Source organism: Choloepus didactylus, chromosome 10 (assembly GCF_015220235.1).
Source record: "Choloepus didactylus isolate mChoDid1 chromosome 10, mChoDid1.pri, whole genome shotgun sequence".
Classification (NCBI taxonomy): Eukaryota; Metazoa; Chordata; class Mammalia; order Pilosa; family Megalonychidae; genus Choloepus; species Choloepus didactylus.
The window spans coordinates 47,272,339-47,295,496 of NC_051316.1; the positions used below are offsets into that span (position 1 = coordinate 47,272,339).

At 39.4% G+C, this 23,158-nt stretch overlaps 1 protein-coding gene across 1 annotated transcript; it reads left to right on the top strand.

Moving 5' to 3' along the window:
• The first annotated feature begins 8,091 nt into the window (after nucleotides 1-8,091).
• On the top strand, nucleotides 8,092-8,601 carry LOC119505647 (N-alpha-acetyltransferase 50-like). Its single transcript, XM_037798493.1, has one exon. The coding sequence runs from the start codon at nucleotides 8,092-8,094 to the stop codon at nucleotides 8,599-8,601; it is 510 nt and encodes a 169-aa protein (XP_037654421.1).
• Nucleotides 8,602-23,158: the final 14,557 nt, after the last annotated feature.

Here is a 23,158-nt window from a genome sequence, read left to right on the forward strand (position 1 = left end):
ATCCCGAGTTACACATTTAACTTGTGAGTCTCAACTTCAGTCTCCTCACCCTTTGATCCATTTTTAGGTATCTATCCCAGAAAAAAACAAACAAAAAAACATTCACACACTTATCAAAAGGGGTATGCTCAAGAACGTTTATGCCTGTTTCCAGAAGAGCAAAAAAAACAAACGCCCATCAAAATAATGGTGGGATAAATAATGGTACATTCATAGTATGAGTTATAGAATATAAAACAGTATAAAGTACAGATTTGCACTTTTGGGATAGGGTTTTCATTTACTTAAAAACAAAATTAAATACATGCATGCGGTACACTAGATCTGCCAGGTACCTTCTGACTGATACTTGCCGTTATCCCAATGGGATGGAGAACGTGTTGTTGGCAACCTGGAAAGGGATCACGGTCTTGGGACCCTGCAGCTTCCTGTAGAGGGAAGCCGGCCAGCTGCTCTCTCAGAAATTGGCTGGCCTGGGGAGGGGTGAGGAATGGGGAGTTAATGCTTAAATTGTAAAGAGTTTCTATTTGGGGTGATGGAAAAGTTTTAGTAATGGATGTGGTGTTGGGAGCACATCTAACAGCACTGAATTATATATTTGAATGTGATTAAAAGAGGGGAAATTTTAGGTTGTATATATGTTACTAGAATAAAAATTTAAAAAAAAAAACAAAACCCATAGGACTGTACAACACATTCAGGGAACCCTAATATAAACCATGGTCTATAGTTAATAGTACAATTATATAGTTAACATTACAATAACAAAGGTACCACGCTAATGCAAGATGTTAATAATAGGAAATGTATATGGGAACTCTGTATTTTCTGCATGATTCTTCTGTAAACTTATAATTTCTGTAATGAAAGAAAGAAAGAAACGGGGGGGAGAAAGAGGAAGGAAGGAAAGAAAGAAGGAAGGAAGGAAGGGAGGAAGGAGGGAAGGAAGGAAGGAAGGAAGCCCTACATACTCGGGTTTGCATCACAGCAGCCTGGCTTTGTTAAAAAAGAAAAGGAAAAGGCAACGGGCTGGCCACGCTCACATGAGTCATGTGACTGCTGCGCCCGCTCAGCCTTACTCTAGCCTCACTTCCGGACACAGGCCACACCAGCCGGGCCTGCGGGCAGGGCCTCTCCAGGACCTGGGTGAGGTCCAGGGCTCCCTCCATGGCTCCAACTTCTCATCAAGCAGCGGCAGAAATGGGGCATGTAAACTAGTCATGGTGCTGTAAGAACGGCAAGAGAAACAGCCAATGACATCCCTTCTCACGCCCAGAAATCAGTGGGTTAAAAAGTACTTTAATCCCCTTTAGCACATTTTACAGTCCTTCCTACTTTGGCTGATGTCTTAAATTGTTCAATTTATAACCCTCTGTGCAGTGGTTTAGAGCCAGACATTACCTGCAGGACACTGATTACGTGCTTCAACTTGGCGGGCCTGGGCCAGGGGACCGGATCCGCCCCTGGGGAGGGTGGTGGGCACGGGCGACAGCGCCCTCCACAGCCGCCCAGGCCTGGGAAAGTGAGGCCGGAGGCAGGCCCCATTTCCTCACCCAAAATACCACCGTTAGGGGAGGCTTGCCGGAGGGAACCGCCTTTTCCCCACCCCCTTATCTTGCCCGGACACTCCCCGTTGCCAGTGCAACTCCCATCACCACCAGTGCGCATAAATTGTTGCCAGACACCGTTGCCAGAGCAACTCCCGCCCCTTTTCAAACAACCTCCGTGCTCTCTTAGAACCAATCCTAACCTCCGCACCCTCTCAGAACCAATCCTAGCCTTTATCCCCTCAGCATTGACTTGTAACAACCCCCGCCCTCTATGCCAGCCTATATAACCTGTGCTCACCCCTAATAAACGCTCTTGGCTTCTTCACCCTCAAAGAACCGTGTCCTGCCTGTTCCTTCTCGCCGCCCTCCACACCTTGCACGCCTCCGCCGGGGACCGGGCCCAGTCCCCCGCCTCGCCCTCGCCTCCGGGAAAGAGCCCCCGCCGCCGGTACCCTCCGAGCAACGCCGAGAGCCGAGGGTTCAGCAACCGGCCGCCCCCCCCCCCCCCAGATAAATCAACTGCGACCACAATTACCTCTAGATTCTTTGTTTCTATCACCAAAGATTTGGAAGGTTTTTCTAAGAAAATATCGTTCAAATAAGTGGTACACTACCTGTTTTATGGCTTTGATGACAGCTAGTTATTTGGACTTTGCAAACAGCTCATAAAGAAATAATACTTTATGTTGGTCAGTTGTTAACAGTCCAAAGTTCACTGTAGTTTTCATTAACCCTTTGATGAATACTAATTTCAGACTCCCATAGCAAAGCATAGTTTATCTGGAACTAGAATTGTCTCTGAATTTCTAACAAGAAAGATGGAGATAGAAATATAGATATATTCAGTGAACAGCTTTGTAGAAAATGAGAATATCATTACTCATTGCGTCTAATGTGAAAATCAACTTGCTCATTGTGAGTGCTCAAAAAGCTCCAACCAATAAAATAATGGTTTTGTAATAATTACAACTTGTGTTTACATGTATAAGCCAATGATAGAAATTAGAGGCCAAGATACAGTTGAATTGCACCTGTGTTTATTATGCTTTGGGTAATAATGGGGATATCAGGAGTATGATCAAAATAATAGGCTCACATTTTAATGTGTACTTATTTGACATGGTGCACCTGCCACATGAATCTGAGGTTTCAAAAGCATGCCAATTGATCAAGGGCATCCTCCACTTATTTCAACAGCAACAATTTAGAAACAACAAAAACCAGGACAGGAGAAGGTGTGGTGAAATTGGTACACACCCATTGGCATTGTAAACTTCTCCAGTCATTTACAAAAGTACCTTCATCAAATGCATCAAGGCTCGTAAAGATGCCCAAATCATTTGACCCCATAATTTTACCCTGGGGCCCCTATCTTAAAATAATCCACGTGCAAAGAAAACTATATGTATGAAGATTTTTTATCAAGATATTCATAAGAGCAAAAAAAAAATTGGAAGTAACTGAAATACCCAACATTTAGGGGAAAGTTAAGTAAATGAAGACATATCCACTACAAGGAACATTATGTGGGCATATATATGTTAAATATGAAGAGTCTAGAGCAACATTTATTCAGGCAACAAATATTCATTGAGCCAGCTTTACTGTTACCTGCTAAGCACAGATGACACAATAATGAACAAGAAGGAAGTTTTGCCTTCCTAGAGCTTGTGGATTGCACTTACAAATGTAGTGTTCAGAGGAAATGACAGACTACAAAATTCCTGTATTATGATTACCACTAGGCAAAGATGACATTCATAGGCAAAAGGATAGGAACCAAATAAAACAAAGTGCAATATTGTATTTATATTTATTTAGGGTAGTAATAATAAGAGATAATTTCCTTCCCTTTTCATCATTTTAAAGATTGTATTCAATTTTTTAAAATTTCAGAATGATATTATGAACTGTAAAGAGACGTCAAGAAGTAATATTGTTAAGTGAAAAAAATAAAAGGTGGTATAGTTGCAACTCTGCATGCAGTTGAACAGAGACTGAAATCAATTGTGTGAAAAGGAAAAGTATTCTGAAAAGTAGTAGGAACTGAGCTAATTTGCGTTTCTTTTTAACAAATGCATGTTAATACTGTTCGTACAAGGTCTTGTAATAACATATGCTTTTAAAAGAGACTTAGAGGAGTCTCTTCCTGCCATTCCATGAACTCTAGACCAACACAACGCGGAGCAGGAGAAAGAATAAGGGGTAGATGTCCAGCAGATCTAGGCAGCAGTCCCAGGGTTGTCTCTTTCTAGTTGTGTCACTTAGGGAAACTCACTGAAACTATCTGAAACTGTTTTCCCTTTTTTAAAAAGGAGAGTAATAATAAACTGCTTCCTAACTTCGTTACTACTAAAAATTATACAACAGGATTATAATCAGCTACAGATAACAGAATCTCAGCACTGTGGTTTTATTTTTTTCACATCACAAAAATCTGGAGGTAGAGAATCCTGATTAGGGATAGCAGCTCTAAGATTAAAACAGGGGAAAGACTTTTCCAGTCTTTCCACTATGAAGTGTTTGGCTGTGGTTTAGATCCTCATAGGCCCCAGATGGCTGCCCCACCTTGAGGCATCTAGGAGACAGCATGGACGAAAAGCCTAGGCCAGCTGCGACTGCCTGTCAATTTTGCTGTAAGCTTTTCTGTTTATGTTACATTAGCCAACGTGGGGTCTAAGTCTAGCCCTAGCTGCAAGTGATTCTGAGAAGGTATTTTTTTAACTGGGCATATTGTCTCCCAAACTAAACTAGGATTCTGTTAGAAAGACAGGAGAACATGGAAACTGGGTAGGTAACTGGCAGTGCCTACTAGGTATGTACCAAAATGTTAACAACCATGATCTCTGATTGGTAGGATTGTGGATATTTTTTATTTTCTTTGATATGCCTGAATCTTGTAGAGGAGTGTGCAGAGGAGTGTGGAGGGAGCACTGTACAGATTTTAAAGTCTCCTCCCTTCATTGCAAACCACTGGGCTCAGAGTTAATTATGTAATATATTATCCAATTTGCTCAGGTCTGTGAAGCCAGTAACTCAGAATTATAGGGTTGAAGGAACACTTGTGTGCTCTCTGTCTGTAGTGGCCTTGTTGGTAGCTGCCCAGCTTTCCTTCCTTCCATGCCTTTTCCTAACAGAAATTTTGCTCATGTTTCTACCCTCCTCTCTGCAGCCCTGTGCCTCAGGGAAAGGTGACCCCACTTCCAGCTCCAGGAGCAATGACTTTGGCTCTAAGTGTAGTCCTGTCCCTCTGACTAATAATTGGCTCAAGCACTCACTTACAAACCAACCAGCATATCACCTTCCCCTGGCCATGGACTTGATTCCCAAAGGACTCAAGGCCTGGGACCTGATTCAGATTAATGAAAGGCTAGTTTGATAGAGCTTCAAACTTCTAGCTAAGAAGTTTCTTCTCTCTGAAGGCAAGAGCCACATGCACAGAGGGCTCTGGGATGCTGGCAACATTCTGTTTCTTGACCTGGGTGGTGGTTACCTGGGTTCTTTAATTGAGCTGCACGTTTGTGTTTTATGTACTTTTCCATATGTGTGTTACATTTTACAATTAAAACTTTTTTTTGTTCTGTTATCTTTTTTTTTAAAGGATAAATTTGGAAAACGGAGAGAGCCTCGAGAAGACTGGGTGAGCTTGGGTACTGGATGGGAAGCCAGCGCTGCTACAACCATTTTGCCACCATGATGGAAACTACCTGAGGACGCAGATGAGGGCATTGTCTGGGAACAGGAAGGAAATGGAGCCCAGCCTCTAGATTAAGTTGATGCTGAAGTCTACCTTATTTCCAAACTTGTATTTTCATGAGGCAATACATGTTCTTAATGTTTATAACAGTTTGAGTAAGATTTCCTGGTCCTTGTAAGCAAAGGCATCCCATCTGAGACACTCAGGACCCATGTTCTCTCAGTTCCTAAGTATGAATATTCTGCAGTGTCCTTCACCCCCATTAACTTCTCTCAATTTTCCTTGCCCTCATACTGTACCTCGCTTAGGTGATTTTGGGAACTTGTCAACAGCTCCTCAACGTCAAACCTGTCCACACTCAACTCTTTAGCTCTGGTTATATCACTTTCCAGAATAAATTCCCCTCCTGGTAGAAGGTGACATCCCTCAGCTTGATATTCAGGATGTATAACAGGGCTCAATGCATGTTTCACTCAACACTAATATACAAACTACACTTCTGCCAACTTGGACCTTCCTCCCAGAATGGCTCATGATTTCCCATAGGAATGGTTTTCCTTTGGGCCTACTTCTCTCTAATCTACTTATTAACATCTTTTCCATCCTTCAAGGCCCATCTCTCACCCACTAACTCATTGAAGCCTCTCCTGATCTCACCAACTGGTAGGACCAACTGCTCAGTCCTCTAATTCTCTCTACAATCCATAGTACCCATGTTTCCTCCTTTGCTGGTCTGTTATATATTCTGCCTACAGGGTACACTTCTGGTTTTTGTCTTCCTCTTCTCCCCTAGAAGTCCCCTTTGTTATACACACTCATATATATCACACCCTACCCCCCCCCTCCACACACACATGTTCTCTGGCCACTAAATTCTTTGAAGATAGAGCTTACATGTGGCATATAGTATGTGTTCGATAGTAGAGGCTCAGTAAATAATATTTGTTGAATTGAAAAATTGAATTGTCTCTTCACTAAAGTATAACTTCCTAAAAGAATAGAAAGTCAAAATTAAAATATAAATCTTGCCTTGATATGATTGAAAGCAATCTGCCAAGCTCCTGTGAAGAATGTTCTCTGTTTCTTCACTTATAAAGAATTATAATAAAGAAAGAACAGAAAGCTACTCACCAGGCTCCCAAACCTTCCTAATAACTGCATGGTCCGAGTTGCTTTGCCTGGCACTTGTGAATCTGAAACCTGGGAGACAGAAACCAGAGGCAGTCCCGGGCATGGCCTGTTGAGAAAGCATGGCCCTTGCTCCTTCTCAGGGATGGAGCGTGCAGCCACAGGTGCCACGTTACCCTTCCAAGAGAAGGAATTTGTCTTGCGTTTGGGTCTGGCAACTATTAGGCAGCCATCTCTGCAAGAAGTTATAACAAGAACTGAAGAGTCTCTAAAATGAGGCTCTGAGTTAATTATCCTTACCTATGGTTCCCAAGGCAACAAGGCCAACAACCTCCTTAGGATCCGGGGTAACAAGATCCTTTCAAATTCACTTGGGAGATATCGGTTGTCTGCTGCCTGCCACTGCCTAGCTGGATATGATTCATAGGGTTTCTGCCCCTAGTAAGCCAAATAAAAGCTCTTAGCAGATATATATTAGTTCCCCCTACTGCACTTTCCAGACTCACTGATATACACTGAATATCCCCCCAAGAAAGGACCTCCGGTTACAAATGCATCCATTGTGTGTGTAAGGATTTGATGTGGAGTTCACATGCTAGAGAGCACTGGTCTGTGAGGAAACAGTAAGAAAGTATTTTCTGAATCCCTGTCTTTACCTATTAGTGGCCTATTTCTTCAAGGAGCCAAGCCCTACAAGCAAAATGACTGGGGATTGAAGGTGGATGTTAGGAACACATTCTTTGTCTTCATGAATTGCTGATCACTATTGCTCAGCTATGTAACATGCAGCAAAAGGCCTCAGACCTATAGAGCTCATGTTAGCAATTAATAAAATGGTATATACCCAACAGATTGGTGCAAGCAATTGCTTTCTTATTGCAATTATGCAGAGGAAGTTTATATATGTCCACAATCCCTTAGCTGCTATTCTGAAATTTCAGAGTTTTGACTCTGAAATCAAAAGTTTGGTATCCACACTAATTTGACAGCAAACTCTGACCAAAACTGATATAAGTCTACTTATGATCCTTATCTTACTTAGTATAAATAATCATACATTTTACTGGGAATATATCCATGTGTTTGTTTATAGGGTGCCCTCCCCGACCCCTGGACTTCGCTGAAGGTATTATATAATAACATACAGGACATGTACAATATTTGTGAAAAATTCTAAGTTCCAAAACTTATGGTCCTAAGGGTTTCAGATAAAGGATGTGGACCTATAAAATGTAACTTGAGGATGATGAGAGTTATTGAACTGTTCAGCATGTCAAATTGCAGTGGAATGTTCTGAGATATGTTAAAACATGCAGAATGAAGTTCTGATATATGTTAAAACGTGGATGAACCTTGAAAACATTATGTCAAGTGAAATAAGCCAGACACAAAAGGTCACACATTGTATGATTCCAAGAATAGGTAAATTCATAAAAACAGAAAGTAGGGCGGCGGCGAGCTGGAGCGGAGCGCCCCGTGTGCACGTGTGGAGAAGCGGCGGCACCAGCGCGGCGGCGGGAGACATCCCCGCCCCCTCCGGAGACACAGGGCCGCGCTTGGCTCTCGCGGCCTCCGTCACCCGCTCAGCTCCCTGCCCCAGGCTAGGAGACTGGCTTGTAGGGTAGAGTGGCCCGAGCTGAGGGCGCGAAGAGCACAGCGCGGCGGCGACGACGGCGTTGATATCGGTGGTAACGACGGCCTCAGCAGACGGGGAAGATGAAAGGCAGCCGGATCGAGCTAGGAGATGTGACACCATACAATATTAAACAGTTGAAGAGATTAAACCAAGTCATCTTTCCAGTCAGCTACAATGACAAATTCTACAAGGATGTACTGGAGGTTGGCGAGCTGGCGAAACTTGCCTATTTCAGTGATATTGCAGTAGGTGCGGTATGCTGTAGGGTGGATCATTCACAGAATCAGAAGAGACTTTACATCATGACACTAGGATGTCTGGCACCTTACCGAAGGCTAGGAATAGGAACTAAAATGTTAAATCATGTCTTAAACATCTGTGAAAAAGATGGCACTTTTGACAACATCTATCTGCATGTCCAGATCAGCAATGAGTCAGCAATTGACTTCTACAGGAAGTTTGGCTTTGAGATTATTGAGACAAAGAAGAACTATTATAAGAGAATAGAGCCTGCAGATGCTCATGTGTTGCAGAAAAACCTCAAAGTCCCTTCTGGCCAGAATGCAGATGTGCATAAAACAGACAACTGAACAAATTACAAATGAACTTTCTTGCACTTGCTTGTCGCCAAGTAAAAGAGAGGCCCATTGATTTTTTTCCCCTTCTTTCTTTTAACACTTCCCCCCTCCTTATTCTTGTTTCTCTTTCTTTCTTTTTTCTATCGTTCCTTCCTTTTCTCTAAAAGTTTTAATACTTCAAGGACATTAATCATGTTTGGATTGTTTGAGTTTCCTGACTTTCGTGAGGTGGTTTCATTGAGGGAGGGAGAAGGTGTAGGTATGTTTAGTTTCACAGTTAAAGTATATGGTTCCAAAAATTGGGGTGTTAAATAATTTCAAATTTTTTAGCTAATTTTTTAAAATGTCCTGCTTTCACATTGAAGGGCAGAGCCTACAAAATATTGTATATTTCAAAAGACAAAAAGAAGCAGCAGCAATATCTTGTTCTCTAATTCATAGACAAGTTAGTGTGTTTGTGGTACTTTGGGTTTTTTAAAGACTATTTGTGGGGTACTAATCCCTAAACATTGCCTTCACTCCACTGTTATTCCTTCTGAGCACCATCTCAGGAGTTGGACCATTATTATCCTTGTAAGAAATACTTAAGCTTTGGTTGTTGTTGTTGTTTGTTTTTTGTTTTTTTTTAATGCAGTTATTTCCTTTCTTCTTTGCCGGTGGTTGAGGTAGATGGGGCAGATTGGTTAGGTAGTGTTTATACTTTGGTCTCAGTATTTGAGTTAAACTGCTTTTTGCTGATGAGTGGGCTGGTTGTTAGCAGGTTTGTTTTTCCTGCTGTTGATTGTTACCAGTGGCATTAACTTTTAGAGTGTGAGCTGGTGAGATTAATTTAGTTTAATATCCCAGCTAGAGATATGCCTTTAACTGACCTAAAGAGGTTTGTTGTGATTTACTTTTTTTTCTCCTGCCCTTTTTCTTCAGTGAACCCAGTAGTAGTTTTAGTCAACATTGTTGAAAATGGAGTTTATGTCCTTATTGGTCAAGACCCCCAATTAAACCTGAAGCAGGTGTTTTCTCTTGGATATATTAAAAAGTACTTAAAAGGAAGTTTAGCTGTATTTGTGGCACAAAAAATGCATTTAATGTCAGCTAATGCAGGCTGCTAAACCTGTGGCCTCTGAGTGTTTGATTTAATAGGGAAGAATATCTAGGCAGTATTTTTGAGAACATAGCTGCGCCTTTGCTTACCTGTTGGAGAACATCCCAGATTTGATTACACTCTGTGCCTGCAGTGTTGAGTTTAAGGATTTGGGGAAGAGTGGAATTGTTGAACGTATTGCTTCTATTCTTGGAAAAGTAGAAGTCTAGAAGTGTTAATAATGCACATGTCGCTGTGACCTCCTCTACTGACAGAACTGACTTATGCCAGAATATTTTCTGGCACGTAGACAAGTGGCTTTGATATTGATCAGTTTTTTTTGAAAGATGGGAAACATCTGAAATTTTCGTCTTTTCCTCCCGTAGTCCCATCTTCAATATTTAAAATTTTTTGGATTGTCAATACTGATGACCTATTACAATGTCCCATTAGATTTTAAAACTACACAAGGCTTGAGTTTTTTCTTGCTTGACTTTGAAAGGAAGGTTGATTCATAACATTTATCCTCTTATGTAAAATTCTGGTATGAAAGTGTCATCTCTCCAGATATGCTATTTACAAAATATTTATGCACATTTTATAATCCTAAGTTCTTATTTGAGAATGTGAAAGTGTAATAGACTTAAACAGTCTTATTGAGTGTCAAGAATAATACAGAAAAGGAAGGTAGTTGATGAATGAACATATAGGGCTCCAGTCTTAAGATAGTAAAAATCTACAAAGACCATGCTGTTTCTTGAGCATCAGTTTTTTAAGCAGTCTGAATCTAGGCTTAGAAGAAAGGTTTCATGTTAAGCACCTTTAACCTTCATGGATAAACTTCAGCTTGCTCTTGCCAAGAGAAGAGTGCTTGAGTTACAGAAGGCATTAGTTTGAAGAATTCACTCTTTTTGTAAGCTTCAGGTTAAAATAGATTTTGATATGTAAATGAATTTTCTGAGATGACACTGCCTCTATTTCTATAACCATTTTGCCTGGACTATCTAAACAGTCCTATGAATGTATCCCTAAATGCGGTTATTGAAAACAGAATAGCTGCCTCATGACAATTAAGTAAATGTTATTTAAGGAGGGAAAAAAAATTAAATTTTGAGTTGATTGTGCAGGCTCCCTGTCATTATAGTTTTCTTTTTTCCACACTTTTCAATAAGTTAACCTAAATTGTAAATGTTTGTAAAGGGTTAATTGTCCTGCATCAGACTTGTATTAAATAATTCCATCCACTTAAGGAGAGAGAAAAGCTGGGCACTAATTCATATGCCTGTGAATCAGTAAAGACTGAATTGCGTGTCCCATGTTGAGTTGGTAATTTTGACATATAATAAAAATTGTCTTGTTGGAGGTAATACAATAAATAATACTATTAACTGGAAGATCACAGAATGTGTCCATCATATTTTTCAGGATAGATAGTTTTTACTGTGTGATGAATAGGTAAAAATTATACTGTATGATAATTGATTTCTGTTCTAAAGAAGAGAATCTGTAGATATATCTACGCAATATATAATTTGTTCAGATTAGTTTTCATTTGGTAAGAAAGTTCTGAAATATTCCCCAAAGCAGTTTACTTATCAATTGAAAGTCCTCCAAAAATAGAACTATTGGGAAATCTTTGTGTGTGGTGGTGGAAAAGAAAAGCTCCCTCAGTTTTTTGGAGGGAATAACTTTAAAAATACTTAAATGGCTAAGTGTACCTGGTGCGGTTAAGAATTAAACTTGTCAATTTTAACATTGCTGTTACATCTGAAATAAACTTGTGATGTTCTGCTAAAAAACAAAAAAAAAAAACAAAAAAAAACAAAGTAGATTAAAGGTTACAGGGAGGGGGAGAGGGAAAGGGGAATGGTGAGTTATTGCTTAACAGAGAACCGAGTTTCTTTGTGGCGTTATGAAAAAGTTTGGGTAATGGAATTACAATGTGGATGTAATTCGTGCCACTGAATTGTACACTTTAAAATGGCTAAAATGGAAAATATTACATTACATATATTTTACCGCAATAAAATTTTTAAACTTTGCAGTTTAGCACTTTTATAAATTGGTGAGTTTGGCTTTCTCTGTTGAAACATACATTATAATATATCTACCCTTAACTATTGCATGCTGTAGCAGCCTTGTAGAAAATTTTGCAAAATTATTATACATATCCCAAAATTCTTACAGTAGGAATCTGCACAGGCTCTGCCTATATTCACACGGCCTGCCCCTCCTTATGTGCAAAACAACTCCATTTCCTGTTACTGATTTTCATATCAGTAAGAAAATAAGCAGTCACCTAGGGCAAACATCTCAAGTTTCTCTGCAAGGTTCCAGAGTAAGCAAATTAGATGAGTAACTAAAAGGAGAACAAGTTCAATTTTTTTTGGTGTATCATCCAAATTCCTTTAGGCAGCTGTGGGATAGGGCCTGGTTTTGTGGCCGTTGTATGGTATAATCTCTAGATAAATGAGAAATAATGATTCTGGTATTTCATTAAACAGGCATCAGTTGCAGGATGCAGAATGCAGAACACGCAAAGTTTTCATGGATGACAAAATTATTAGATTAGAAGAAAAGATTAAGGACTAAAAGAATTTCTGTTAATGGAGTAGAGGAGATATAGGCATTTCTCTGTTGTCTACTATACCCAGAAAAATGTAATGCAATCAGTAATGTATGACTAATTACTTCCATCATGGGTGAACCATACTTGTTCCAATGGGCTAAAGAACATTTCATAGGAAACTCATCACTCCTCGCTCATATCTGATGGAAGAAAGCTCTATAACTCAAAAAAGAAACAGTAGGGTTCACAGCCTCATAAATTTGTGTTCATAACTGTAAGAAAGGGATAAGTTTAGCTTTCACATAGAGACAGCGTGATAAAGAGAAGAAAGAGAGAATCTGCCTGCTCCTTATATGGAAAAGTAACCATGGTTACTGGAATGTAAAGAGATACGAGGTAAAATCAGAGGCGGGAACTCACAGCAAAAAAAAAAAAAAAAAAAAAAAAATTTCTTTTAAACTAAATGAACTCTCTGGGATAGGCTGATCAGTTCAAAATCTCAATAATGAGCTAGTTGGCTCTCTTGGATAGGCTGTACAAATTAAAATCTCAAAAGATGAATTAGTTAGTGTTCTCGGATAGGCTGTAACCTCTGTAGTACCCAGTCAATGGGGAAACGGGAGGGACTTGTGAATTAGGAGTAGGAGATTTAAAGATCGCCATTCTCTTCCTCTGGTGCGCCAGCCTACCATGTGTTTGGCTGGATAACCTATCTTGCAAGATCGTAAATAAATTCTTTTCTCCTCCAGAACCGAGTGAGCATTTATTCCCTTACAGGTACGTCTTTATTTCCGACAATAACCACCACATGCCTTTTTTTTAAATGCAATTTTATTGAGATATATTCACATACCATAAAATAATCCAAAGTGTACAATCAGTTGTTCACATATCATCATATGTTGTGCATTCATCACCACAATCAAATTTTTAAACATTTTCATTACTCCAAGAAAGAAAAACAAGAATAAAAATAAAAATAAACATGGAAAAGAACATCCAAAACATCTCATACTCCTTTCCCTCCCTATTATTCATTTACTTTTTGTCCCCCTTTTTTCTACTCATCTGTCCATACACCAGGTAAAGAGAGTGTGAGCCACAAGGTTTTCACAATCACATGGTCATAGTGTGTAAGCTACATAGTTACATGATTGTCTTCAATAATCAAGGCTACTGGGTTGTAGTTCAACAGTTGCAGGTATTTTCTGTTAGCTATTCTACTACACTAAAAACTAAAAAGGGATATCAATATAATGCATAACAGTTACCTCCAGAATGACCTCTCTCTCGACTCCTTTTGAAATCTCTCAGCCACTGAAACTTTGTTTCATTTCTCTTCCCCTTTTTGGTCAGGAAGGTTTTCTCAGTCCCATGATGCCAGGTCCAGGCTCATCCCTGGGAGTCATGTCCCACATTGCCAGAGATTTATACCCCTGGGTGTCGTGTCCCGTGTGTGGGGGGGTGGGGGTGGGGGGTGGAGGTGGGGGTGGGCAGTGAGTTTACCTGCAACACCACATGCCTTTTGATGCAGAAGGATCTCAGAACAGATATGAAAATATTCTGCATACTTAAAGATCCTGTTTTCTGCACTTATTTGTCTGTTCAGGGGCCTGGGTTGGCCTCTCTGTTAAATGAATTACTTCTGACAGGAAAGCGGCTGTCCCTAGTCTTGGGGGATGGGGTTTTATCCACACAAAACCTTATTGTGTCACCTTCCACTTGGGCTTTTGAGATAGTGTGAACTCTTTCCAGTGCCTGGAACATTCTTCCCTAAAATATGCATATAGCTTGCTCTCTCTTACTTCATTCAGGTTTCCATGTTCAGTAATGTCATTCTGGGATTATGAAACCAGCCATTAGGGGGACCAACCATCCTGTTTGCCAGAGATTGAGAGGTTTCCTGGGCTACAGATCTTTCAGTGCTAAAACTGGGAAAATCCTAGACAATCAAGAACAAGTTGGTCGCCCTTGGGAGGAGTAGTCACACCTTGGAAATTGACAAATGCTACAAATCAGGGTTTTCCCTGCCTGGAAAACCAGTTGTTAAATATTTACTAGTACATCACTGTGCTAGGTTTGGTTTTCCACTATTTGTGCTATTTGTACAGTGAACCCAGCTTAGGTTACCTAAAACTTTCATCAAACCTATGGGATTGCATAGCAGACATTGGCAGGACTAAGGCACCTGGAAAGTCTCCCTAATTAGAAAAGACAACCCTTTGCTAGATAAGCAGTATGAGAACAACTCCAGCCTATGAATTGCATTTACAAAGAACTTTAACATTTAAAGTAAGTTAAGAGATGCCCTCTTCCAAAACAATGGTTTTATTTTATTATGTTTTGTTTAATTAATTAATTTATTTTTTACTACCCAAATCAAAGTTGTTCCCAAATGGATACATAGAATAATAGAATCTTAGTTGGGAAATGCTAAAAATGACAACTTTTTAGGTCTTAACATTTTCATCTGAGCACATGTTTAAACCCTGCTATGGACAAACACACCTAAATTTTAAGCATTACAAGAAAGAGTATTTCCCAGAATAATTAATGGAAAGCCAGCAATCATTTATTGAACTCTAGCATAGCGCTTAGCCCACTATATCTGCCGCATAAATAAAATAGCCTCTAAGTTTTCATTATGCCCATGTCCTAACAGTAACACCACCTTTCTCTTCCGTTAAGGAAACTGTTAGAGAACTGCAAGAAGAGGGTGAGTGAAATCTCCTCTAGATTCAGTACCAGCCTTGAAAATGCTAAAACAGCACCTTCCCTCCCTTGATGTCTTCCTAGTTCACTATCCGCTTTCCAAATCCTCCTACCCACTGCTTGCTTGCTGCCAGAGGATCTATTTAAAATGCACAGATACCAGGTGGAATGATCCCCAGTGAAAGAAAAAATTTAAAAAGGAAGAGTTTATATAGTTTTTGTATTTTGAAAAGCGACCCTGCCTACACTGGTATAAATACAAAGGCCGTCTCTGAATGTCTACAGCATGTGCTGTGATCCTAACTCTTTCTTTTCACATGGCATTGTTTTTTTCATTTACTTGTCTATTTCCCCAGTAAACTACAAATTGCTTGAGGCAAGGGTAAGTATTTGCTCACCTTTGTATCTTAGCACGTGGCTTGGATCAAAATAAGCAATTAATAAAAGTCTGTGGAATAGGATTCTAGGAGAGGAGGCGGGGCAAGATGACGGAGTGGTGAGGAGCAGAATTTCGTCTCTCCCCTAGAGCAGCTGGCAATTACCCAAGAACTATATGAAACAGTGTTTGCGGGGTCTCCAGTAACCAGTCACACATTGGACACAAGTTTGGAATTGGAGGAAAAGCTGAGATCGCAGCAAACATAGTAAGTTCCCCGAACCAGGGGTCTGGCGCCCCTCCCCACCCAGACCTCACAGACTGTCTTGCTGCCAGCTCCCTGAAAGGGGGGGAAAAAAAAAACCAAAAAACAGCAATCTGCTGAGGGCAAGAAGGGAGGCTCAACCCAGCCTCAACTGCAGAATTAATTAACAAATTAATTAACTAACTTTGGGAGCTGGGGTGCTAAAGAAGGACTGGATTCCGAGAAGTGGGGGCACGTAAAAGCGGGCACCCATTCCCAGACTCCAAAAAAGCCATTTTTTTCCCCCCTACATTTTGTCCCTTCTGGCTTCTCACTGATCCCTTATCTTTTTGCATTTCAATAGCCCCTGGCAGGGGTGGAACTGAAGTGGTTGGAGAGTAATTATCAGACGATAGCCCAAAGCATATCTTTAAATGCTCTGTTCTGACACTGACAAAACTTCCAGGCTGGGGAAAGACTTTTAAAAGAGACTCTTTTTTTTTTTTTTTTTTTTTTTTTTTTTTTTTTTTTCCTTTTTTCTTTTTCTTGATTTCTTTTCTACTTTTTTTTTTTTTTAAATCTAAAAGTAATATATGTGGTTATTTTCTATCGGAAAGCCCAGGTTGAGGGACTAGGCTGGGCTTGGGGGAGACAGAGTACCCACAGCGTCTTTGAATTCCGTATTCACTACTGAAGGCCTCCACCCCCGTCTTTAATTGGCAACTCAGGCTGACCAAGGAATCTACCTGGAGAGGCCCCAAAGAGGAGAGAGGAGAAGGGAATAGTGCCCCTGAAAGAGAACTGGAGTTCTGAGGACTGGGAGAGTGGAGGGAGGTCCAGCTCAACTGGCAGTCCTCCTTCTGGGAATTCAGACCCCAGGGGCTGGAATTCAGATTCCAGCTTCAGTCAGCCACGCCCCTGACTGGATCAGAGTCATCAGGAGAACTAAAGGCTCCTTACCTCCTTACACTGGTGGGGGAGCTGTGGGCTGGCCAGCGCCACCTGCTGGACAGGAGAGGAAAAGCACCAATTCTAAAGGCCTCATAGGAGGGTCTCATTCTCAGGAAAACTCCATATCCTCCCAATGAGACCTGGGCCTCACTAGACTGGGAAAATCTGACTAGGGTCGACCATATCTGAGGAGACCCACTCACAAAAAGGTTATATAGAGGCAGAGCAAGAAACAGAAAAAACAAGAGGGGAAAAATTCTGATCAACTAAATAGAACCTAAGTTAGAGGTCTAGAATAAGTTGAACTGAATAACAGAGGCCAGAGAACAAAGCCAACCAACAAGAAAACCACTAGGTAAAAGACAGAAAACAATCTCCAAAATAAACTAATCAAGAAAATCAGATGCCTAGACAACTTAAGATAACAAGCCATACCAGGAAACACGAAAACATGGACCAGCCAAAGGAACAAACTAATAGCTCAGCTGAGACACAGGAGTGGAGGCAACTAATGCTAAATAAATTTGATGAAATGAAGGAAGATATAGCAAAAAAGCTGAAGGATATAAAGAAGACACTGGCTGACCATAAAGAAGAATTCATAAACTTAAAAAAACAAATGGCAGAACTAATGGGAATGAAGGCCACAATGGAGGAGATGGAAAACACAATGGAGGGACACAACAGTAGATTTGAACAGGCAGAAGAAAGGATCAGTGAACTGGAAGACAGGTCATTCGAATTCATACACACAAAAGAACAGATGGTGAAAAAAATGGAAAAATATGAGCAGGGTCTTAGGGAGCTGAGTGACAACATGAAACGCACAAATATACGTGTCATAGGTATCCCAGAAGGAGAAGAGAGGGGAAAAGGGGCAGAAAGAGTAATAGAAGACATATTCACTGAAAATTTCCCAACTCTTATAAAAGACAGAAAATTAGAGATTCAAGAAGTACAACGTACCCCAAATAGAATAGATCCCAATAGACCTACTCCAAGACACTTACTGGTCAGATTGTCCAATGTCAAAGACAAAGAGAGGATTCTGAAAGCAGCAAGAGAAAAGCAAGCCATCACATACAAGGGAAGGTCAATAAGACTATGTACAGATTTCTCTGCAGAAACCATGGAGGCAAGAAGACAGTGGCATGATATATTTAAGATACTGAAAGAGAAAAACTGCCAACCAAGAATTCTATATCCAGCAAAACTTTCCTTCAAAAATGAGGGAGAGATTAAAACATTTTCAGACAAACAGACACTGAGAGAGTTTGTGAATAAGAGACCGGCACTACAAGAAATACTAAAGGGAGTGCTACAGGCTGATAGGCTGATAGGAAAAGACAGGAGAGAGAGAGTTGGAGAAGAGTGCAGAAATGAAGATTATCAGGAAAGGTAAAAGGAGAGGAAAAAATAAGATATGACATATAAATTCCAAAAAACAAAATGGTAGTAGAAAGTACTGCCCTTACAGTAATAACACTAAATGTAAATGGATTAAACTCCCCAATAAAAAGACACAGACTGGCAGAATGGATTAAAAAACAGGACCCATCTATATGCTGTCTACAAGAAACTCACTTTAGACACAAGGACAAACATAGACTGAAAGTGAAAGGTTGGAAAAAGATATTTCATGCAAACAACAACCAGAAAAAAGCGGGAGTAGCTATATTAATATCAGACAAGTTAGACTTCAAAAGCGAAACAATTAAAAGAGACAAAGAAGGACACTATATATTAATAAAAGGGTCAATTCATCAAGAAAACATAACAGTCATAAATATTTATGCACCAAACCAGAATGCCCCAAAATTCATGAGGCAAACACTGCGATCACTGAAAGGAGAAATAGATACCTCTACAATAATAGTTGGAGACTTCAATACACCACTCTCATCAATGGATAGAACATCTAGACAGAGGATCACTAAAGAAACAGAGATGTTGAATTGTATGATAAATGAACTAGACTTGACAGACATTTATAGAACACTACATCCAACAACAGCAGGATACACTTTTTTCTCAAGTGCTCATGGAACATTCTCTAGGATAGACCACATGTTGGGTCAAAAAGCAAGTCTCAACAAATTTAAAAATATTGATATTATACAAAACACTTTCTCAGACCACAATGGAATGAAGTTGGAAATAAATAAAAGGCAGAAGGTCATAAAATTCACAAACATATGGAGGCTAAACAACACCCTCTTAGAAAACCAGTGGGTAAAGGAAGAAATTACAAGAGAAATTAGTAAATACCTTAAGGCAAATGACAATGAAAACACAACTTATCAAAACTTATGGGATGCAGCAAAGGCGGTGCTGAGAGGGAAATTTATTGCCCTAAATGCCTATATTAAAAGAGAAGAGAGAGCAAAAATTGAAGAGTTAACTGCTCATCTGGAGGAATTAGAGAAAGAACAGCAAACTAACCCCAAAGCAAGCAGAAGGGAAGAAATAACAAAGATTAGAGCAGAAATAAATGCAATTGAGAACAGGAAAACAATAGAGAGAATCAACAAAACCAGAAGTTGGTTCTTTGAGAAAATCAATAAAATCGATGGACCACTGGCTAGGCTAACAAAAAAAAAGAGAGAACAGATGCAAATAAATGCAATCAGAAATGGGAAAGGAAATATAACTACCGACCCTGCAGAAATTAAGGAGATAATCAGAAGATACTATGAGCAACTATATGCTAATAAACTAGACAACTTAGATGAAATGGACAACTTCCTAGAAAAGCATAAACAACCAACATTAACTCAAGAAGAAATAGATGACCTCAACAAACCAATCACAAGTAAAGAGATTGAGTCAGTCATCAAAAAGCTCCCAATAAGGAAAAGCCCAGGACCAGATGGCTTCACATGTGAATTCTACCAAGCATTCAAGAACGAATTAGTACCAATCCTGCTCAATCTCTTCAAAAAAATTGAAGAAGAGGGAAAGCTACCTAACTCTTTCTATGAAGCCATCATCACCCTAATACCAAAACCAGGCAAAGATACTACAAAAAAAGAAAATTATAGACCAATTTATTTAATGAATATAGACGCAAAAATCCTCAACAAAATACTCGCAAATCGAATCCAGCAGCACATTAAAAGAATTATACACCACGACCAGGTGGGATTTATTCCAGGTATGCAAGGCTGTTTCAACACAAGAAAATCAATTAAGGTAATACACCACATCAATAAATCAAAGCAGAAGAACCACATGATCATCTCGATTGATGCAGAAAAGGCATTTGACAAAATTCAACATCCTTTCCTGATGAAAACACTTCAAAGGATAGGAATAGAATGGAATTTTTTCAATATGATAAAGGCAATATATGAAAAACCCACAGCTAACATCACACTCAATGGGGAGAGACTGAAAGCTTTTCCTCTAAGATCAGGAACAAGACAGGGATGCCCACTATCACCATTGTTATTCAACATTGTGCTGGAAGTTCTAGCTAGAGCAATTAGGCAAGAAAAAGAAATAAAAGGCATCCAAATTGGAGAGGAAGAAGTAAAACTTTCACTATTTGCAGATGACATGATTCTATATGTAGGTAATCCAGAAAAATCTACAGCAAAGCTACTAGAACTAGTCAATGAATACAGCAAAGTAGCAGGCTACAAGATCAACACACAAAAATCTGTAGTGTTCCTATACACAAGTAATGTGCAACAAGAGGAGGAAATCAAGAAAAAAATCCCATTTACAATAGCAACCAAAAGAATCAAGTATTTAGGAATAAACTTAACCAAGGACATAAAAGACCTTTACATAGAAAACTATAAGAAACTGCTAAAAGAAATTGAACAAGACCTGAAAAAATGGAAGAACATACCATGTTCATGGATTGGAAGCCTAAATATAGTTAAGATGGCAATTTTACCTAAACTGATTTACAGATTCAATGCAATACCAATTCATATCCCAACAACTTACCTTACAGAAATAGAAAAAACAATAACTAAATTTATTTGGAACGGTAAGGTGCCCCGAATAGCCAAAAATGTCTTGAGAAAGAGGAATGAAGTGGGAGGTCTCACACTACCTGACTTTGAAGCATATTACAAAGCTACAGTGCTCAAAACAGCATGGTACTGGCATAAGGACAGATATACTGATCAATAGAATATAATTGAGTGTTCAGAAGTAGACCCTTACATCTATGGACAACTGATCTTTGATAAGGCAGTGAAGCCGAAGCAACTGGGAAAGAGCAGCCTGTTCAATAAATGGTGTTTGGAGAACTGGATATCCATTTCCAAAAGAATGAAAGAGGATGCCCATCTCACACCTTATACCAAAATTAACTCAAAGTGGATCAAAGACCTAAACATTAGCACCAAGACCATAAAACTCTTAGAAGAAAATGTAGGGCAATATCTTAAAGATCTTGTGAAAGGAGGTGGTTTCTTAGACCTCACACCCAAGGCACGAGCAACCAAAGAACAAATAGACAAATGGGATCTCCTCAAAATTAAACACTTTTGTACATCAAAGGACTTTGTCAGAAAAGTCAAAAGGCAACCTACACAATGGGAGATGATATTTGGAAACCACATATCAGATAAGGGTTTAATATCCCGAATATATAAAGGAATCCTGTATCTCAATAACAGAAAGACAAACAATCCAATTAAAAAATGGGCAAAAGACATGAACAGACATTTTTCTGAAGAGGAAATACAAGTGGCTCAAAAGCATATGAAAAAATGCTCAACTTCACTGGCTATTAAGGAAATGCAAATCAAAACCACAATGAGGTATCATCTCACACCTACCAGAATGGCCGTTATCCAAAAAACAGAAAATGACAAGTGCTGGAGAGGATGTGGAGAAAGAGGCACACTTATTCATTGTTGGTGGGAATGTAGAACGGTGCAACCACTCTGGAAGACAGTATGGAGGTTCCTCAGGAAGCTAAATAAAGATTTGCCATATGACCCAGCTATTCCATTGCTGGGTATATACTCAGAGGAACTGAAACTTAAGACACAAACAGACATTTGTAAACCAATGTTTATTGCAGCATTATTCACAATTGCCAAGAGATGGAAACAGCCCAAATGTCCATCAAAGGACGAGTGGATAAACAAACTGTGGTATATACACATGATGGAATATTATGCAGCTGTAAGACAGAACAAAGACATGGATCATGTAATAATGTGGATGAACCTTGAGGACATTATGTTGAGTGAAGTTAGCCAGAAACAAAAGGACAGATTCTGTATAGTCTCACTAATATGAACAGACATTAATGAACAAACTTTGGGAGTTAAAAGCTGACAACACAGGTGACCAGGAGATAGAAAGAGGGCAGAGATCAGCCATTTGATGCTGAAGGACTACAGAATGTTGAGGATTGATTGCATAGATCCAGAAATAGATAGCATAATACTGTGTGATGGTAGCACGGTATTGTAAGTACACTGAACAAAGATGTCTGTGAGTAAAGCTGAAAGAGGTGGGATAGGAGAATGCATGACACCAGGGGTAAAAATAGATGATAAAGACTGGTGGGACTGTATAACGTGGCAAAAACTGGAGTGGCCAATGACTGTTACTAAATATACAAATATAAAAATGGTTTTGCATGTGGGAAAGCAAATGAATGTCAACCATGTAGAAATTTGAAAAAGGGATGGTATTCAGGAAAAAACATAATCAAAGAAAACTGGAGTCTATGGTCAACAGTAACATTGTAATATACCTCCATTAAATGTAACAAAGGCAATATGCCAATGCTAAATGTATATGAGAGGGGGATATAGGGGAGTAATATGGGATTCTTGATAGTGGTGTTATTTGCTGTCCTTAGTAGTATATTGTATTGTATGACATGTTGATTTTTCTTTTTATCATTTTTTCTTATTGCTAAAAAAAAAAAAAAACAATTTTTCTTGTAGTAATCAGTATGTTCAAGTACTGATTGTGGTGATAAATGTACAACTTTATGATGATACCATGAACAACTGATTGTACACTGTGGATAAATGTATGCTATGTGAATATAACTATAAAATTGTAGGAAAATATATATATAGGAGTAAAAGTGTTGGAGAAAACATGGTGAGAGGGATGATGTCTCACCAATATGGACTAACTACAATGTGTAAACTCAGAATTGAATCTTAGAACATAGCCTAATGTGGACACAATAATTGTAATAGTCCCTAGATTGTAAGCTCTTACAGCAGTTAACTCTATCCCTGAATTGTAAGGCCTATCTCTAAATTTTGACATGCTGATCCCCTAGCGTATAACCTGATTGGTCTCTGGAACAATGCATATCTCTGAGACACCTGAAACTCAGAGCTAGAGCTCGGCAGATATGAATGTCAGTATTAGTGCATACAGCCACTGTCAAAAAAAAAAAAAAGCTGAAAAAGAGCCCAAACTTCAATTAGTGATATGAATGAAGCAGGTCTGGTTAAGACCAGGGCAAGCCAGACCAAAGGATAAAGGTTGAAACTGATTGTGTTTTAAAACGTCAACTTTCATATGAGACCAAGGGAATAGATATCTATTTGGTACAGGATCTAAATTTTCTAAACGGTACAACTCTACAGTCGATTTGTTCAAACACCACAACTGCATGGAACTTTGAATAGGAAGTGA

Coding starts and splice junctions, on each gene's coding strand:
- LOC119505647 (XM_037798493.1), top strand. CDS start 8,092: ATGAAAGGCAGCCGGATCGAGCTAGGAGATGTGACACCATACAATATT.